Source organism: Oncorhynchus kisutch, linkage group LG30 (assembly GCF_002021735.2).
Source record: "Oncorhynchus kisutch isolate 150728-3 linkage group LG30, Okis_V2, whole genome shotgun sequence".
In the NCBI taxonomy this organism is placed as follows: Eukaryota; Metazoa; Chordata; class Actinopteri; order Salmoniformes; family Salmonidae; genus Oncorhynchus; species Oncorhynchus kisutch.
Genome location: NC_034203.2, coordinates 42,757,738 through 42,778,946, shown reverse-complemented (window position 1 = coordinate 42,778,946; position 21,209 = coordinate 42,757,738). Strand labels below are relative to the sequence as shown.

The window sequence follows — 21,209 nt, the reverse complement described above, 5'->3', positions numbered from 1 at the left end:
ATTATGTTCTGGGTTCTTCCACCTGGAGGAGGAAGGCAACAATTTCCCTGTCATCTATATTCATTTTAATATACATCGTTGAAAAACGGAGAACAACTCAAATTATAAAGTTGCATACGTCACAAAGCGGTTGTAGCTCAATTGTGATTTGACAAGACTACAATTATGCCGAATCAGATATGACATTGTGTTGCCATGTGATATTATGCTGTCATAATCAAATCTTGGAATAAAGAAATCAAATGAGCTAAAATATCCCCCCATTGCCCCACAACAAGAGAAAACCAATTTGTTAACTTCTGTAAAAATCACGGTAATAATGTGTGCACAATTAGCCGGTGGAATGAGGATAAAACTATGGGAAACCATAGGCCCAGTGCTTTCTTTGATTGGGCACGACTGCCTTAATCATAAACAGTTGTGTAAAGTACTTAGGTAAAACTACTTTAATTACTACTTAAGTGGGTATCTGTACTTTACTATTTTGCTCTTACTTTTACTTCACTGCATTCCTAAAGAAAATTATGTACTTTTTACTCCATCCATTTTTCCTGACACCCAAAAGTACCCGTTACATTTTGACAGAAAAATGGTCCAATTCACACACTTATCAAGAGAACATCCCTGGTCATCCCTACTGCCTCTGATCTGGCGGACTCACTAAACAGAGAACATCCCTGGTCATCCCTACTGCCTCTGATCTGGCGAACTCACTAAACAGAGAACATCCCTGGTCATCCCTACTGCCTCTGATCTGGCGGACTCACTAAACAGAGAACATCCCTGGTCATCCCTACTGCCTCTGATCTGGCAGACTCATTAAACACAAATGCTTCGTTTGTAAAGTATGTCTGAGTGTTGGTGTGCCCCTGGCTAGCCGCCTGGCTATCCATCAATACAAATGCAAATAAAATGGTGCCATCTGGTTTGTTTAATATAAGGAATTTTAAATGATTTATACTTTTACTTTTTCATTTGATACTTAAGTACATTTAAAACCAAATACTTTTAGACTTTTACTCAAATAGTATTTTACTGGGTGACTTTCACTTTTACTTGAATCATTTTTATATTTAAGGTGTCTTTACTTTTACTCAACTATGGCAATTGGATACTTTCCCCACCACTGCTCATAAACACTCCTTTAAATTATTGTCCTTATCAGTGAAAGGTCAACATCTCCGGGTAATGAAGTATAATTTCAATTTACAGGTGCAGCTTTCTGTCCCACTCCAGGTGCAGCTTTCTGTCCCACTCCAGTCAGCTTTCTGTCCCACTCCAGGTGCAGCTTTCTGTCCCACTCCAGTCAGCTTTCTGTCCCACTCCAGGTGCAGCTTTCTGTCCCACTCCAGTCAGCTTTCTGTCCCACTCCAGGTGCAGCTTTCTGTCCCACTCCAGGTGCAGCTTTCTGTCCCACTCCAGGTGCAGCTTTCTGTCCCACTCCAGGTGCAGCTTTCTGTCCCACTCCAGGTGCAGCTTTCTGTCCCACTCCAGTCAGCTTTCTGTCCCACTCCAGGTGCAGCTTTCTGTCCCACTCCAGGTGCAGCTTTCTGTCCCACTCCAGTCAGCTTTCTGTCCCACTCCAGTCAGCTTTCTGTCCCACTCCAGGTGCAGCTTTCTGTCCCACTCCAGGTGCAGCTTTCTGTCCCACTCCAGGTGCAGCTTTCTGTCCCACTCCAGGTGCAGCTTTCTGTCCCACTCCAGTCAGCTTTCTGTCCCACTCCAGGTGCAGCTTTCTGTCCCACTCCAGTCAGCTTTCTGTCCCACTCCAGTCAGCTTTCTGTCCCACTCCAGGTGCAGCTTTCTGTCCCACTCCAGGTGCAGCTTTCTGTCCCACTCCAGGTGCAGCTTTCTGTCCCACTCCAGGTGCAGCTTTCTGTCCCACTCCAGTCAGCTTTCTGTCCCACTCCAGGTGCAGCTTTCTGTCCCACTCCAGTCAGCTTTCTGTCCCACTCCAGTCAGCTTTCTGTCCCACTCCAGGTGCAGCTTTCTGTCCCACTCCAGGTGCAGCTTTCTGTCCCACTCCAGTCAGCTATGTTACAAAGTGTTGGAAGTCTCGTGACACTGTGTTATGTTGTGTCTGCTGTGTTCTAAGTTCACTCTCCGACCACTGGCGTAACTTAATATTAATGTTAATGTGGGATATAAATGCCCCAGACTGAGAGAGACACACACACACACACACACACACACACACACACACACACACACACCTGGGCGAGTTGATAAAATCTTAAACATGGCCATGTTATCCAACAGGGTCTCAGAGCATTTCATGTTATTCTGTACGTAAATCAGAGATACTAAATTTAGTTATATATTTTTTCATTTTGTATGGTATGTATTAATTTGTGGGTGTCCATCACCCAATTCTCATGATATGTTACAAATTTCAAATTTGATTAAATGTTAAAAATTTGCTAAATGTACAGTATGTTACAAATTCGCAAAACGTACAATATATTATGAATTTGCAAAACGTATGATATGTTACAAATTCTAGCTAGGTGGCTAATATTAGCTAGGCTAGGGGGTAGGTGTTAGGGGTTAAGTTTAGGAGTTAGGTTAAAGGGTTAAGGTTAGGGTTAGGGTTAAGGTTAGGGTTAGAGTTAGGTTAGGGTTAAGGTTAAGGTTAGGGTTAGGGTTAGGGTTAGGGTTAGGGTTAGGGTTAGGAGTTAGGGTTAAGGTTAGGGTTAGGGGAAGTAGTTGATAATTAGCTAAAATGCTAAAGTTGTCATTGACGAGATTCAAACTCGCAACATTTGGATTGCTAGTCGTTTGCGTTATGCGCCCACCCATCAATCCCTACAAACCACCCTACTTTTGTTTTTGCCTTTAAGTAACCATTTGTCTTATGTAACTATACCAAATGTAACATAATCATAATTTGAGTGTTTTGAATTTGAGTGTTTTGAATTGACATGTACTATGCTACGTCTAGTCAATGAGACCAGGCTGTATTATCCTGCAGCGAAAAGTAGCAGGCTAGGACTCCTCCTCCAACTGTGTGTGTGTGTCTGTGTGTGTGTGTGTGTGTGTGTGTGTGTGTGTGTGTGTGTGTGTGTGTGTGTGTGTGTGTGTGTGTGTGTGTGTGTGTGTGTGTGTGTGTGTGTGTGTGTGTGTGTGTGTGTGTATTCGTGTGTCCAGATGCACAGTGAAGAAAATCTCCATAAACCAGTCTAGAGTCTGTGTGTGAGGAGATCTCTAGTGTGTGTGTGTGTGTGTGAGAGAGAGAGGGATCTCTAGTGTGAGTGTGTGTGTGTGAGAGAGAGAGAGAGAGAGAGAGAGAGAGAGAGAGAGAGAGAGACAGAGAGAGAGAGACAGAGAGAGAGAGACAGAGAGAGAGACAGAGAGAGAGAGAGAGAGAGAGAGAGAGAGAGAGAGAGAGAGAGAGAGAGAGAGAGAGAGAGACAGACAGACAGAGAGAGAGAGACAGAGAGAGAGAGACAGAGAGAGAGAGAGATGACGGTTCTGTTCCATCCCTGTCTGTCTCTTATCTCCTGAATGATCTGCTGAACTGTGGTCTATGAGTTCATCTTATCTGTTAAAAGAGGAACGTTATGCTCAGCCTCTGCTCTGGTGGCCATAAATAATACTCCGTACATACCGTACATACATTACGTGTGATTGTTTGAACCTCAATAAAATCCCTGACCCTTTTACCACTGAAGTACAGTGGTAGAATGAGTTTACCATCTATCTACTACTATGTCTAAAACCCTGGGAGACTACATGAATGGGCAGACTCAGTAAGCTACTCAACTGAATGGCCATCTTCAATCTTCGATAAGGGCTTTCACGTCTGACTGTTGCAATCCACATTGATCTGCATTCTGCATCGCCGGGGGTCGGGGAGGTCATTGCTTTTAACAGTGTGAAAGGCCCTGTAGTAGTAGTCATGCCGTTTATATCTGTTTCTGTCAAACCTATAGAAACGTATGCCAGGATTCTCTCTGCGGTGTAGTGATGTAGTACATACAAATCTCTTTGAAAATATAGTGAAAGGATGCAAGAAAAACAAATCAAGGACACCCATTGTCCATCCGTAAGCCTCTATTCCACAGCCAGAAGTATACTTGTTTGGCACCTCCAGGGATACAGTTGGTGAAGGAAACCTTCCCACGGTTTCTAATGGTATTTTATGTAAATTTTCTTTGTAGAGTACAACATTTTGCGCTAAGTTCATCCATGCTGGACAGCGTCTGTCTAAGAGGCTTGATACATTTATATGGGCTACATGTTCTTTGTGCTTTCAGGAGTTGCTTCCATTTCCACTCGATGTGCCTTTTATCGGTTAATGGGGTCTTAGCGCCCTCTAGTGGTTTGCCATGGAAATAAGGATGATAACAGACTTTCACTTGATTATTGTTTTTACAGTAGTTCTAATTATGTGCAATTACAGTAACAGGTATAGATAGGTACAGTTGAAGTTGGAAGTTTACATACACTTAGGTTGGAGTCATTAAAACTCATTTTTCAACCACTCCACAAATTTCTTATTAATAAACTATAGTTTTGGCAAGTCGGTTAGGACATCTACTTCGTGCATGTCACAAGTATTTTTCCCAACAATTGTTTACAGACAGATTATTTCACTTATAATTCACTGTATCACAATTCGAGTGGGTCAGAAGTTTACATACACTAAGTTGACTGTGCCTTTAAACAGCTTGGAAAATTCCCCAAAATGATGTCATGGCTTTAGAAGCTTCTGATAGGCTAACTGACATCATTTGAGTCAATTGGAGGTGTACCTGTGGATGTATTTCAAGGCCTACCTTCAAACTCAGTGCCTCTTTTCTTGACAGCATGGGAAAATCTAAATAAATCAGCCAAGACCTCAGAAAAACAATTGTAGACCTCCACAAGTCTGGTTCATCCTTCATCCTTCATCCTGAAGGTACCACGTTAATCTGAACAAAGAGTGCAAATCAATCCCAGAACAACAGCAAAGGACCTTGTGAAGATGCTGGAGGAAACAGGAACAAAAGTATCTATATCCACAGTAAAACGAGTCCTATATGCTGCATACTGGACCCTATTCCAACTAAACTACTGAAAGAGCTGCTTCCTGTGCTTGGCCCTCCTATGTTGAACATAATAAATGGCTCCCTATCCACCGGATGTGTACCAAACTCACTAAAAGTGGCAGTAATAAAGCCTCTCTTGAAAAAGCCAAACCTTGACGCAGAAAATATAAAAAACTATCGGCATATTTCGAATCTTCCATTCCACTCAAAAATCTTAGAAAAAGCTGTTGCGCAGCAACTCACTGCCTTCCTGAAGACAAACAATGTATACGAAAGGCTTCAGTCTGGACCCCATCATAGCACTGAGACTGCACTTGTGAAGGTGTTAAATTACCTTTTAATGGCATCAGACCGAGGCTCTGCATCTGTCCTTGTGCTCCTAGACCTTAGTGCTGCTTTTGATACCATCGATCACCACATTCTTTTGGAGAGATTGGAAACCCAAATTGGTCTACACGGACAAGATCTGGCCAGATGTTATCTGTCTGAAAGATATCAGTTTGTCTCTGTGAATGGTTTGTCCTCTGACAAATCAACTGTAAATTTCGGTGTTCCTCAAGGTTCCGTTTTAGGACCACTATATATTTTACCTCTTGGGGATGTCATTCGAAAACATTATGTTAACTTTCACTGCTATGCGGATGACACACAGCTGTACATTTCAATGAAACATGGTGAAGCCCCAAAATTCCCTCGCTAGAAGCCTGTGTTTCAGACAAAAGGTGGCTGCAAACTTTCTACTTTTAAACTCGGACAAAACAGAGATGCTTGTTCTAGGTCCCAAGAAACAAAGAGATCTTCTGTTGAATCTGACAATTAATCTTGGTGGTTGTACAGTTGTCTCAAATAAAACTGTGAAGGACCTCGGCTAGATCTACTGCCCCTTTTATTTTACGACAGACCAGCTAGATTTACTGTCTCTATTATATTATGACAGACCAGCTAGATCTACTGTCTCAATTACTTTATGATAGACCATCTACATCTACTGTCTCTATTATATTACGGCAGACCAGCTAGATCTACAGTCTCTATTTATTTATGTCATACCAGCTATATCTATTCTCTATCATATTATCACAGACCTACTACATCTACTGTCTTTATTATATTATGACAGACCAGCTAGATTATGACAGACCAGGTCACTTGAGTGGGTTGAGTCACTGACGTGATCTTCCTGTCTGGGTTGACGCCCCCCCCTTGGGTTGTGCCGTGGTGGAGATCTTTGTGGGGTATACTTGGCCTTGTCTCAGGATGGTAAGTTGGTGGTTGAAGATATCCCTCTAGTGGTGTGGGGGCTGTGCTTTGGCAAAGTGGGTGGGGTTATGTCCTGCCTGTTTGGCCCTGTCTGGGGGTATCATCGGATGGGGCCACAGTGTCTCCTGACCCCTCCTGTCTCAGCCTCCAGTATTTATGCTGCAGTAGTTTATGTGTCGGGGGGCTAGGGTCAGTCTGTTATATCTGGAGTGCTTCTCCTGTCTTATCCAGTGTCCTGTGTGAATTTAAGTATGCTCTCTCTAATTCTTTCTCTTTCTCAAAGGACCTGAGCCCTAGAACCATGCCTCAGGACTACCTGGCATGATGACTCCTTGCTGTCCCCAGTCCACCTGGCTGTGCTGCTGCTCCAATTTCAACTGTTCTGCCTGCGGCTATGGAACCCTGACCTGTTCACCGGATGTGCTACCTGTCCCAGACCTGCTGTTTTCAACTCGCTAGAGCCAGCAGGAGTGGTAGAGATACTCTCAATGATCTGCTATGAAAAGCTAACTGACATTTACTCCTAAGGTGATGACTTGTTGCACCCTCGACAACTACTGTGATTATTATTATTTGACCATGCTGGTCATTTATGAACATTTGAAACATCTTGGCCATATTCTGTTATAATCTCCACCCGGCACAGCCAGAAGAGGACTGGCCACCCCTCAGAGCCTAGTTCCTCTCTAGGTTTCGTCCTAGGTTTTGGCCTTTCTAGGGAGTTTTTCCTAGCCACCGTGCTTCTACACCTGCATTGCTTGCTGTTTGGGGTTTTAGGCTGGGTTTCTGTACAGCACTTTGAGATATCAGCTGATGTAAGAAGGGCTATATAAATACATTTGATATCGACATGGTCACAAATGGCCCTTCCAAATGGACAATGATCCCAAGCATACTTCCAATGTTGTGGCAAAATGGTTTAAGGACAACAAAGTCAAGCTACTGGAGTGGACATCACAAAGCCCTGACCTCAATCCCATAGAAAATGTGTGGGCAGAACTGAAAAAGCATGTGCGAGCAAGGATGCCTACAAACCTGACTCAGTTACATCAGCTCTGTCAGGAGGAATGGGCCAAAATTCACTCAACTTATTGTGGGAAGCTTGTGGAAGGTTCCCAGAAACATTTAACCCAAGTTAAACAATTTAAAGGCAATGCTATCAAATACTAATTGAGTGTATGTAAACTTCTGACCCACTGGGAATGTGATGAAATAAATAAAAGCTGAAATAAATCATTCTCTCTACTATTATTCTGACATTTAACATTCTTAAAATAAAGTGGTGATCCTAACTGACCTAAGACAGGGAATCTTCACTCAGATGAAATGTTAGGAATTGTGGAATTCCTAACAGTAGTTTAAATGTATTTGGCCGAGGTGTATGTAAACTTCCGACTTCAACTGTACATAGCTTTAGGAGTGAAAATAAATGATAAGACTTTTCATTCATTCATAATCTTTATTTGTGCTTCATAGAAAGAAGTTAAACAACAAAAGAAAAACATCATGTTACAAAACCAAAAGTAATATACAAATCGTATACTAACCGTCAAAACAATTACCATTAGCTCAGTTCCAATAAACTAATTGTTCATTTTGATACAGTAGAATAAAGACAACTTTCATAGCAACCTATTTGAAGAGGCTCCTTGCCATTAGAAGAGTAGCAACGGTGGCCAACTGTCCTGCTGAAGAGTTACTGGGGTGTAGAAGGCTTTTACTCCAGCCGTGTTCTAACACAAGGCTTTTACTCCAGCCGTGTTCTAACACAAGGCTTTTACTCCAGCCGTGTTCTAACACAAGGCATTCTAGGTTTAAGAACATCTCCAATGTTCTTTTATAGAGCTGATCACATCTTGGTGAGACGAAGTGTATTGAGCTTTACAGCGAGAATCGTGGCACCTGCAGCATAGCTGATCTCTCTCAAAATCCCATTCCAGCAGTCCTCCTCAAATCTGTGGGGAAAGGAGAAAGTGCATTGTTCATTGTCTGTGGATTTTCTACACGGATCCAGCAGCACTATTTTTAGATGAATCACTTTTAATTGAGTACATTCTCAGTGGCTATAACTAGTTGTACTGATGCACGTTCAGCCAATGTTGCCCTTAATGGGAATAGTTTATTATTACAACAGTCTATAACTGCCCTCCAGGTGTTGTTCCTCGTGGTTATCTACAGCAGGGGTTTTCAAACAAGGCATTCTATGTATTTGAACTATTGCATAGCTAGCACACCTGATTCAACCTGTCAACTAATCATCAAGTGAATCAGGTAAATGAATCAGGTAAGTGAATCAGGTAAGTGAATCAGGTAAGTGAATCAGGTGTGGTCGTTCAGGGCTTATCTCTCGTAAACATAAATGGTACTTTAGCCTCTGACTGAGCATCTGACCAGATTATGTAATATTTTAGTTATGGGTTAACCGAGAATAGTTCAGGGATACAACAATGTTAACTGTCTGGGAGTCCCAGAAGAGAGGTTTAAAAAACAACTGATATTCAGTATGCAGTGCTTCATGAATGCTCTATAAAGCACTATGTAGTGTGTATGAATGCTTTATAAGATATTATAGAAATTACCTCCAGATGTCGTTCATCTCAGTGGGCTGTGGCTCTTCGCTGATCTCGCTGGGCATCATGGCGAAACCGCCCACAGCGTACAGACATTCTCCCATGCTGATCATGTTCATGGAGCTACGCTCCTGGGGAAACTCTACAAACTCTGACCACCTGGAACACAGCACACACACACACATTAAAACACGCCTTATAATAAGATAACAGCACACACATTAAAACACACATTATAATAACATGTACTAAATGTAACCCAGGCAGTTCTGTGAACCACGCTCGTGTAATAAATAACCATGCCTGAAACCAAAATACTTCCCACTGGGCAAATTCATTGAAATGACGTGGAAACAACATTAATTGAACCAGTGGGTGTCCAATGGTTTGTGTTAGCTCCCTGAGGTGATGTCCAGGCTTTAGTTCAGTAGGCTAACATAGTCTTGTAATAACCCGGGTTCAAACCATAGTCTATTACATCACCTAATTAATTAATGACATGAAAAAATAAATAAAAAACAATCAAGTACAGTCTTAGGGCTCTATTCAATCAAGTACAGTATAGGGCTCTATTCAATCAAGTACAGTCTTAGGGCTCTATTCAATCAAGTACAGTCTTAGGGCTCTAATTCAATCAAGTACAGTCTTAGGGCTCTATTCAATCCAGTACAGTCTTAGGGCTCTATACAATCAAGTACAGTCTTAGGGCTCTATTCAATCAAGTACAGTCTTAGGGCTCTATTCAATCAAGTACAGTCTTAGGGCTCTATTCAATCAAGTACAGTCTTAGGGCTCTATTCAATCAAGTACAGTCTTAGGGCTCTATTCAATCAAGTACAATCTTAGGGCTCTATTCAATCAAGTACAGTCTTAGGGCTCTATTCAATCAAGTACAGTATAGGGCTCTATACAATCAAGTACAGTCTTAGGGCTCTATTCAATCAAGTACAGTCATAGGGCTCTATTCAATCAAGCGTTGCAGATTCCACATTAGAAACGTAAAAGGGTAATTTCCAATTGAGCCGACATATGCAGCGTTTACCGGGAATGCAGTCTTCTCTAAAGAGGAGACATTGTGGTTCAAATTTCAAATCACGCCTTTAAACGCTGAACTTCCGCGATGTGGATTGAAAAAGAGCCCTTACTTGTTTGTAGCGATGTCATAGACCTCTACAGTGCTGGTGAGTCCTGTGTCTGTAACGCCCGTGGCCACGTAGATCTGGTTATTGTGGACCGTCACAGCGAACAGAGAACGAGCCAGCTTCATAGGAGCTAGCTCCTTCCACTCAAACTTAGTGGGATTGTAGACAGACACCTTCCGTATGCACTTCCTAGGGGACAAAAAACAGTATATAAACTTAATGGGGTTGTGGACACACACTCTTAAGTATGCACTTCCTAGGGGACAAAAAACAGTATATAAACTTAATGGGGTTGTGGACACACACTCTTAAGTATGCACTTCCTAGGGGACAAAAAACAGTATATAAACTTAATGGGGTTGTGGACACACACTCTTAAGTATGCACTTCCTAGGGGACAAAAAACAGTATATAAACTTAATGGGGTTGTGGACACACACTCTAACTATGCACTTCCTATAGGGAGCAATACGATACAGTACAGTAACATTATACCAGAACTCATATTTTGTGGAGTTTTAGACAGGAAGTAGGGGTGCTGAGCACCACCTGAAAAAAATCTGAAGTAGAAAAAAAATGTAATAAAAAAATATAAAATAATATAGATATTTTTTGATTAGGCACCGACTGCTTTTAATTTGATATCGGCATTTGAATTTGTCCTTGTTGTTATCTGATAACCAAGGGGTTCATTTAAGTGGGAAGTGGTGAGCCCTCCTTTATCTGATAACCAAGGGGTTAATTTAAGTGGGAAGTGGGGAGCCCTCCTTTATCTGATAACCAAGGGGTTAATTTAAGTGGGAAGTGGGGAGTCCTCCTTTATCTGATAACCAAGGGGTTAATTTAAGTGGGAAGTGGGGAGCCCTCCTTTATCTGATAACCAAGGGGTTAATTTAAGTGGGAAGTGGTGAGCCCTCCTTTATCTGATAACCAAGGGGTTAATTTAAGTGGGAAGTGGGGAGTCCTCCTTTATCTGATAACCAAGGGGTTAATTTAAGTGGGAAGTGGGGAGCCCTCCTTTATCTGATAACCAAGGGGTTAATTTAAGTGGGAAGTGGGGAGCCCTCCTTTATCTGATAACCAAGGGGTTAATTTAAGTGGGAAGTGGGGAGTCCTCCTTTATCTGATAACCAAGGGGTTAATTTAAGTGGGAAGTGGGGAGTCCTCCTTTATCTGATAACCAAGGGGTTAATTTAAGTGGGAAGTGGGGAGCCCTCCTTTATCTGATAACCAAGGGGTTCATTTAAGTGGGGAGCCCTCCTTTATCTGATAACCAAGGGGTTAATTTAAGTGGGAAGTGGGGAGCCCTCCTTTATCTGATAACCAAGGGGTTAATTTAAGTGGGAAGTGGGGAGCCCTCCTTTATCTGATAACCAAGGGGTTAATTTAAGTGGGGAGCCCTCCTTTATCTGATAACCAAGGGGTTAATTTAAGTGGGAAGTGGGGAGCCCTCCTTTTGTGTGAAGAGAAGGAAAGGAAGACGAGTGAAGAAAAGAGGAAGAGAAAGATTGGAGGAAAATAAAAAGTTGAGAGTAAGAAGAGTGACACAAGGAGAGTGAAGAAGAGCAGACAGAGATACAATGACTCTTTCCAAGAAATGGAAATGCACTTTATGAAAAACATGATGAGAGAATTTCCATTTATACGCTCAGGTCAACACGATAGAATGGTTCACTGCACCCTTTGTAATTCCTCTCTTTCAATTGGCATCCGGAGAAGAACGGCAGTGGTGGAACATCAACAGACGAAAAAGCTTAAAGCCTCTCTGATTGGCCGTGTTTGTTTGCCCTCTGTCACCACATTCTTCAAGAAGGTAGAGCCTTCCCAAGAACAATATGATTTAGCTGTGCAGGAGGGGTGTCTTTGCATACCACACTATGCGACACAATCATAGTTACACATCTATGGACTGCACAGCACAACTGACATGGAAGCTTTATGAGCCGAAGTTTACATGTGCTAGGACAAAATGTGACGCCATAGTGAGTAACGTGTTAGCACCATGGCCAACTACTTTGGTAACACAGGACCTAGACCAGGTTGAATTTGTGTCCCTGTCCATTGATGTGTCCAATCATGGACATGTAAAGCTGCTGCCAGTAGTAGTCAGATATTGTCAGATATATGGTCGGAAACACATCTGTGGAAACAAAACTGCTTGATTTAGTTGAATTGAAAGGAGAAACAGCAGAGGATATTGCAGCTGAGGTGCTGGTGGTCATCCCAGAATGTAACCTGGAAAACAAAGTCGTGGCATTCTCTGCCGACAACACAAATACCAACTTTGGAGGACTGAATAGGCTGGGGAGGGTCAATGTCCATACCAGAGTTAAAAATGCTCTGCAGCAGGAGGTGATTGGCTGAGGTTGTCCTGCCCACATCATTCATAACACGGGCAGAACAGCTTTGGATATGATTCCTCTTGATGTTGAGTACCTGCTCACAAAGATATTTGGATATTTTCACCATCAGAGTAGAAAGACTGAAGGGCTTTTGTGAGTTTGTTGGCCAGGAGTAACATAACATTTTAGGACACAGAAATGTTCGCTGGCTGTCCCTGCTCCCTGCTCTAGAAAGAGTGCTGAAAAGGTGCCATTTGAAATCCTTTTTTCTTTCTGAAGACAAATGCCCTGTTGTCCTGCGAGCAATGTTTGAAGATCCACTGACTGAACTTTGGCTGGCCTTTGTCCATGGAAACCTGACCGTATTCAGTGACACGATCAAGAGGCTTGGAGGTCAGGACCGCTGTGTTGTGGAGTCCGCTGCAATTCTGAGAAACGTTGAGGCAAAATTGACTGCAAGATGTGATGACAACTTCATTCCCGTTTTGGTCAGAGGACTTCTGAGAGAGCTGGAGGACAATGGAGTCATGTCTAAAGAGAGCTTTCTCAAAACATCCCAATCGTTCTTCACTGCGGCTGTGAACTACTTGCAAGCATTGGGGAAAGCACACAGATCATCTAAAAGATTTACATGGTCTCCTTTTAAAAAGGCAACCTCAGCATGAAGAGATCCAGAAGGCAGCAGGCACACTGCAGGAAAAATGCCCCAATGTGACCATCAATGAGGATGCATTGTGTCAAGAGGTTACTGGCCTGCAAGAGTTCCTAAAGGGGGGGGATTGTATTTCACATATACTATTGTTTTTTGTTTTTTCAATTTTGCTCATGTTCTCTTCTGCTCCTATTCTACCCAGACTACCAGGACCACTGATTGGCTGTTCAGATCAGTTCTACCCAGACTACCAGGACCACTGAATGGCTGTTCAGATCAGTTCTACCCAGACTACCAGGACCACTGAATGGCTGTTCAGATCAGTTCTACCCAGACTACCAGGACCACTGAATGGCTGTTCAGATCAGTTCTACCCAGACTACCAGGACACTGAATGGCTGTTCAGATCAGTTCTACCCAGACTACCAGGACCACTGAATGGCTGTTCAGATCAGTTCTACCCAGACTACCAGGACCACTGAATGGCTGTTCAGATCAGTTCTACCCAGACTACCAGGACCACTGAATGGCTGTTCAGATCAGTTCTACCCAGACTACCAGGACCACTGATTGGCTGTTCAGATCAGTTCTACCCAGACTACCAGGACCACTGAATGGCTGTTCAGATCAGTTCTACCCAGACTACCAGGACCACTGAATGGCTGTTCAGATCAGTTCTACCCAGACTACCAGGACCACTGAATGGCTGTTCAGATCAGTTCTACCCAGACTACCAGGACCACTGAATGGCTGTTCAGATCAGTTCTACCCAGACTACCAGGACCACTGAATGGCTGTTCAGATCAGTTCTACCCAGACTACCAGGACCACTGATTGGCTGTTCAGATCAGTTCTACCCAGACTACCAGGACCACTGAATGGCTGTTCAGATCAGTTCTACCCAGACTACCAGGACCACTGAATGGCTGTTCAGATCAGTTCTACCCAGACTACCAGGACCACTGAATGGCTGTTCAGATCAGTTCTACCCAGACTGCCAGGACACTGAATGGCTGTTCAGATCAGTTCTACCCAGACTACCAGGACCACTGAATGGCTGTTCAGATCAGTTCTACCCAGACTACCAGGACCACTGAATGGCTGTTCAGATCAGTTCTACCCAGACTACCAGGACTACTGATTGGCTGTTCAGATCAGTTCTACCCAGACTACCAGGACCACCGAATGGCTGTTCAGATCAGTTCTACCCAGACTACCAGGACCACTGAATGGCTGTTCAGATCAGTTCTACACAGACTACCAGGACTACTGATTGGCTGTTCAGATCAGTTCTACCCAGACTACCAGGACCACCGAATGGCTGTTCAGATCAGTTCTACCCAGACTACCAGGACCACTGAATGGCTGTTCAGATCAGTTCTACCCAGACTAGCAGGACCACTGAATGGCTGTTCAGATCAGTTCTACCCAGACTACCAGGACCACTGAATGGCTGTACAATGTTTCTGTAGTATAGGTGTTTTCTCTGTCACAGTGGGCCTTGTTAGACTAAAGACATGAAACCGGAATTGTTCCCCTTTTATTTTTCATAGATAATAACATTGGATATTTTAATGATATATTGATATTATATATAATAGATAATAACATTGGATATTTTAATGATATATTGACCACCGAACTGTAAATGTCCCCGGTTTTCATTTCAGAAATCTGGTCACCTCACTTTAAACCTAAAATAAACCTAATGTTGCGGTGATAATTAAGATCTTTGGGTATTTTTTTGGTTTGTTTTGTTTGTTGCTATTCTCCAAATAGCATTTGAGAGTTTTTTAATTGTGTAGAAGTACACCCCACATTGCCATATCGCAGCACACCCCCTAAAACGACTTCCTGCGGCTATGATTGTAGACACACAAGCAGCTTCTACATGGCCTGTTAGGTAACACTTCATATCCAGGTACCTCTAATGAATCACAACCCTCGGGGCATCCGACATTCGGTCGCGTCTGTTATGAAGTTTCTCATGCCGCCCTCTACCGGCGGTGTAACAGTGGTGCTCTAAAGTACCGGTAAACCCAGTCGTTCTGTCTTTATCACGACTGTATAGTCTAAATTACACTATATAGTGTCTGGCATTGCAAAAGTAGTAAAAATGTTTTGGTACGAATCAACTTTGCCAGCATTATCATGTCGTCAAATTTACTTTAGATAAATGGCAATGTTATCAAAAAATAGCTAACTAGCTAATGTTATACTGCATCCAAAGTCAATCTGGCGACGTCAACATGATGACAACAGGTTTTCCTACTAAATAGTGTCCTCCCTTTGAGTGGCATTGTAATTCCAAGCCACTGTAATGCACTTTACATGAAATCTCCATCGGCGCTCATTGACGATGCGTTGAGTAGCATGAGTACAAAAAAAACGTACAACTCAATATTGTGACGAAACATGAAAACCATAGGGGACAGCATACAATCTTCAAAAGTGTGACTTACTTGCTCTCTGCCTTTCCTCCTATGACGTAGACAAGGCCATTGTGTGAGACAGTTCCATGACCATAGACTGTGTATGGAAGAGGGTCTGACTCGCCCCATTTAAATGACCTGTAGAACATAACATAGAACCAACAATTAAACATTGTTTCATTAATTGTCTCTTGTCTGTTTAATTTTAATTTTACCTTTATTTAAACTAGGCAAGTCAGTTAAGAACAAATTCTTATTTTCAATGACGGCCTAGGAACAGTGGGTTAACTGCCTTGTTCAGGGGCAGAACGACAGATTTGTACCTTGTCAGCTCGGGGGGTTTGAACTTGCAACCTTCCGGTTACTAGTCCAACGCTCTAACCATTGACAGAAAGCTAAAGAGAGAGAGAGGCAGAGACAGAAAAAAGGGGTGGAGTCCCTGTACTGTACTCACTGCCTGTCATAGATCATAACAGAGTCTAGAACGTGTTCTCCCTCTTTCATTTCCTTGCCGCCCACAACAAAGATGGAGTTTTCTGCTTCAGTCAGCCCAAACAGGCAGCGAGGTCCTGGCAGTGAGGGCATCCCCAGCCACTCTCCGCTCACAGGGTCAAACTGGAGGAGAGAGAGAAAGATAACCGAATGGTTAATTGGTACTATCAATGTGGGTCGAACTGGAGGAGGGAGGAAGATCCCAGAATGGTTTATCAATGGCATAATAGTTCATATCATTCTGCTTGTAGTAAGTCAAAGTGTCTCTCTGGCACAGCGAGTTTGGTGACAGTGAATGTTATGAACATCTGTTATAACATCCAAAATGTCAGCAAAGCACATAAAGAAGATGGCCAACAAACAGTCTGTCTGAATGTTAATCACCACCAGGCCATGCAGAGAGACATACCTTACTAATGTTTATTAATAGCAGAGAGACATACCTTACTAATGTTTATTAATAGCAGAGAGACATACCTGACTAATGTTTAATAATAGCAGAGAGACATACCTTACTAATGTTTATTAATAGCAGAGAGACATACCTGACTAATGTTTAATAATAGCAGAGAGACATACCTGACTAATGTTTATTAATAGCAGAGAGACATACCTGACTAATGTTTAATAATAGCAGAGAGACATACCTGACTAATGTGTATTAATAGCAGAGAGACATACCTGACTAATGTTTAATAATAGCAGAGAGACATACTTGACTAATGTTTATTAATAGCAGAGAGACATACCTTACTAATGTTTATTAATAGCAGAGAGACATACCTGACTAATGTTTAATAATAGCAGAGAGACATACCTGACTAATGTGTATTAATAGCAGAGAGACATACCTGACTAATGTTTAATAATAGCAGAGAGACATACTTAACTAATGTTTATTAATAGCAGTGAGACATCCCTGACTAATGTTTAATAATAGCAGAGAGACATACCTGACTAATGTTTAATAATAGCAGAGAGACATACCTTACTAATGTTTATTAATAGCAGAGAGACATACCTGACTAATGTTTAATAATAGCAGAGAGACATACCTGACTAATGTTTAATAAATGCAGAGAGACATACCTGACTAATGTTTAATAATAGCAGAGAGACATACCTGACTAATGTTTAATAATAGCAGAGATACATACCTGACTAATGTTTATTAATAGCAGAGAGACATACCTGACTAATGTTTAATAATAGCAGAGAGACATACCTGACCAATGTTTAATAATAGCAGAGAGACATACCTGACTAATGTTTATTAATAGCAGAGAGACATACCTTACTAATGTTTAATAATAGCAGAGAGACATACCTGACTAATGTTTAATAATAGCAGAGAGACATACCTGTAAGAAGTAGGAACTGAGTGGTTCTTCCTTGTTGTCCTCGTTGAGGAGGAATCCTCCAGCCACAAACACCTGGTTCTCCTTGGTTACCAGACTGCAGTGGTTCTTAGGGATCTCTGTCGACTCAGACGCCACGAAACACTCGTTCCCCACCGGGTCATACGCTACGCTCCCTGTGTCGCTGATCATAAGGATCAGGTCCGTCTCAAACATCCCAAACCGAGGGTTATTGTTCAGAATCCCTGGAAGCAAGCCTTGCTCATCATCAGAGTCTTCTTCATCTTCCTTGTCACCTGCCATCTTGGACTTCCTGTTCCTTGATCTCTGGACCTCTGGGAGTCTTCCTTTGTGGGCGTCTTTGATCAGCTGCAGCTCTTTCTTGACCTCCGTGTTGGCCTGAATCCACTTGTGATTTTCAACCTTCTCCGTGAAGTAATCCACCGGGATCAGGCGGAAGCGGACGCAGTGCAGGAGATCTGGCAGCTCCTTCACCCTCTCCGTTCTGTCGTAGCCCACCCAGTCCATCAGAGACTCAAACACCACCTAAATGTCCAGGTTAAGAGGACCAGAAGGGGAAAAGATTAATGTGTACGTCCCAAATCCATCCATCCATCCATCCATCAACCACCCACCTCCTCTCGGTCTACGTTGAGTGCGTCGGAGGTGATGATGGCTGCCAGCTCGCTGGGGCCCAGCTGGTGGATAAAATAATATACTTTATTGTCAATTGTCACGGAGACAGAAACATTTACATTTTTCCTTTAAACGTTTTGCTGCAGTGGGCTAAATTAAGGTCACACAGAGTGTTTCTTGGTGGTCTTTAACAAATCTACTTTGAAACAAAAGTATACACCTCACACACATTGGTTATGGGTTTTGAAAAAAGAGCCTGGACCATGTCAAATTTAGAGTTGAAATGTATGGAATTTTGAGTTTGCATCCCAATATTACACTTTATATACATCACAGAAGACTAAAATATAAGAACCATTTGACATAGAAACACCAGATGTTTGGCTGATTAAAAAAAAGTCAATTCATTATGAAATTATGAACAATATTAATAACATTCCACCCATGAGGCCACTAGTCATTTGACTGCAGTAAAGGTCTACCACAATACCCCAAATACCCCCCCCCCCCCCCCCACACACACACACTAGGTTACCTGGTGAAAATCCTGGTCCCTGACGATGAGCTGGTAACGCTCACAGATGAACTCTCTAGCTGTGAAAGCCAGGCGGGGACAGTCCAACAGAAGCCCCAGCCTGAAGATAGCCAAGCAGTTCCCCAGCACCAGCTTCTCCTACAGGGAAATATACTAATATCATCTACATTTCCTTATCTTGTTGAGACTCGTCTCTCTTAGACGAGGTGTATTCAAGGTCTATTCTATTCCCCATGACCAGCTTCACCCGATGATGATGATGACAGAGAGACAGAGACAGATGCTAGCTGTAGGTATGAGACGCAGACAGAGAAGACGGAAAGAGAGAGAGAGAACAAGAGAGAGACAGAGCAAGAGAGAGAGAGATAGAGAGTGACAGAGAGAGACAGAGAGAGAAAGAGACAGACAGAGAGTGAGAGAGAGAGAAAGAAAGAGACAGACAGAGAGAGAGAGAGAGAGAGAGAGAGAGACAGAGAGAAAGAGACAAGCAGAGAGAGAGAGACAGATAGACAGAGACAGATGCTACCAGTAGGTATGAGACACAGACAGAGAAGACGGAAAGAGAGAGAGAGAACGAGAGAGACAGAGCAAGAGAGAGAGAGATAGAGAGTGACAGAGAGAGACAGAGAGAGAAAGAGACAGACAGAGAGTGAGAGAGAGAGAGAGAAAGAAAGAGACAGACAGAGAGAGAGAGAGAGAGAGAGATAGAGAAAGAGACAGACAGAGAGAGAGAGAGAGAGAGAGACAGATGCTACCTGTAGGTAGGAGACACAGACAGAGAAGATGGACGGGATCTGGTACATGTTGGCCACCATGAAGATATCCTGGACGTTCTGCTCTGTCAGGTTGATGTCCGAGGTGTAGATGTAACGCAGTATCATCGCCATGACGCCAGGCTCCACGTCTTTCAGAACGATTTCCTTCTTCCCTCCTTCCTCCAGGTTGGACAGGAACATAGCCTTTGAAGAAGAAGAAGAATCAACCAATCAATCAATCATGATTGATGATAATATGATTGATGTTAATATATCATATGTGCTCTTTAGTGGAAGCTTTTCCCCAAGGCATATGAGTGCATACATGTGTGACCTAGCGCAGTGTTTTTTCAAACTCCGGCCTGTGGACCTGTACCAGCCTGCGTGATGTTGTTGACCAGTCCCACAGATGTTAAGTTGACACTGACTTAGTCATTTGTACAATGCCAATTGTTATGTAAGTAACCCTCCAAGGAGGAAGAAGTATAGCCTGCCGGTCACTGAATCACTGGCCTGCCGGTCACTGAATCACTGGCCTAGCGGGAATCAGAATCACTGGCCTAGCGGGAATCAGAATCACTGGCCTAGCGGGAATCAGAATCACTGGCCTGCCGGTCACTGAATCGCTGGCCTAGCGGGAATCAGAATCACTGGCCTAGCGGGAATCAGAATCACTGGCCTAGCGGGAATCAGAATTGCTGGCCTAGCGGGAATCAGAATCACTGGCCTAGCGGGAATCAGAATCACTGGCCTAGCGGGAATCAGAATTGCTGGCCTAGCGGGAATCAGAATCACTGGCCTAGCGGGAATTAGAATCACTTGCCTAGCGGGAATCAGAATCACTGGCCTAGCGGGAATCAGAATCGCTGGCCTAGCGGGAATCAGAATCGCTGGCCTAGCGGGAATCAGAATCGCTGGCCTAGCGGGAATCAGAATCGCTGGCCTAGCGGGAATCAGAATCACTGGCCTAGCGGGAATCAGAATCACTGGCCTAGCGGGAATCAGAATCACTGGCCTGCCGGTCACTGAATCGCTGGCCTAGCGGGAATCAGAATCACTGGCCTAGCGGGAATCAGAATCACTGGCCTAGCGGGAATCAGAATTGCTGGCCTAGCGGGAATCAGAATCACTGGCCTAGCGGGAATCAGAATCACTGGCCTAGCGGGAATCAGAATTGCTGGCCTAGCGGGAATCAGAATCACTGGCCTAGCGGGAATTAGAATCACTTGCCTAGCGGGAATCAGAATCACTGGCCTAGCGGGAATCAGAATCGCTGGCCTAGCGGGAATCAGAATCGCTGGCCTAGCGGGAATCAGAATCGCTGGCCTAGCGGGAATCAGAATCGCTGGCCTAGCGGGAATCAGAATCACTGGCCTAGCGGGAATCAGAATCACTGGCCTAGCGGGAATCAGAATCACTGGCCTAGCTGGAATCCACTACCCACAACCCAAGAATTGCTAGCATCATGCTTGTACTTTGCAGAATCACACAGCACCAACAAATTACCTTGAAGAAGGGGCTGGAGGCAGCAAGGACCAAGCGGTGGCACGGGAACTCCCTGTCCTGGATCTTCAAGACACAGTCTACAAACTTCTGGTTTTCCAGCAGGTCACAGAGGCCATCCTGGAGCAGGGTTTGCTGGTACATCCTTGGCTGTTCCACCGGGTCTATCGATAAGGCAGCCATCTTGTTTTTTTTCTGTTAGGTTCTCCTCAGGTCCTCTCTTACATCCTATCAACTTGTAGATGTTTTTTGTGGGAAAGATTTCTAAAATGACGAGGGTATGGTCCCTGCTCGCTCCCCACAACAGGACAGCACAGTACTGCCTGTTTTCACAGTACAGTCCAGAGAGAGAGAGAGAGAGAGAGAGCGAGAGATGAGGTTGGGTAATGGGGCAGCTAGCTAGTCCACATCGGTAGCAGTTCCTGCAGCTGTCTGTGGCTGTCAGTCTCTCCAACTCAGAGTGTATTTATAGATAATATAGCATATGTAGTCAACATACACA

General features: G+C 43.4%; 1 protein-coding gene across 1 annotated transcript; it reads right to left on the bottom strand.

The window, feature by feature from the left end:
• Positions 1-7,735: 7,735 nt before the first annotated feature.
• Positions 7,736-21,209, bottom strand: klhl40a (kelch-like family member 40a). Its single transcript, XM_020466797.2, has 10 exons — positions 20,711-21,209; positions 19,205-19,408; positions 18,450-18,587; positions 17,914-17,976; positions 17,282-17,824; positions 15,883-16,043; positions 15,459-15,566; positions 10,006-10,191; positions 8,870-9,019; positions 7,736-8,245 (listed from the first exon to the last, which is right to left on the bottom strand). Exons 1-10 carry the CDS (start codon positions 20,888-20,890, stop codon positions 8,140-8,142), a joined length of 1,839 nt encoding a protein of 612 aa, XP_020322386.2. The 5' UTR covers positions 20,891-21,209; the 3' UTR covers positions 7,736-8,139.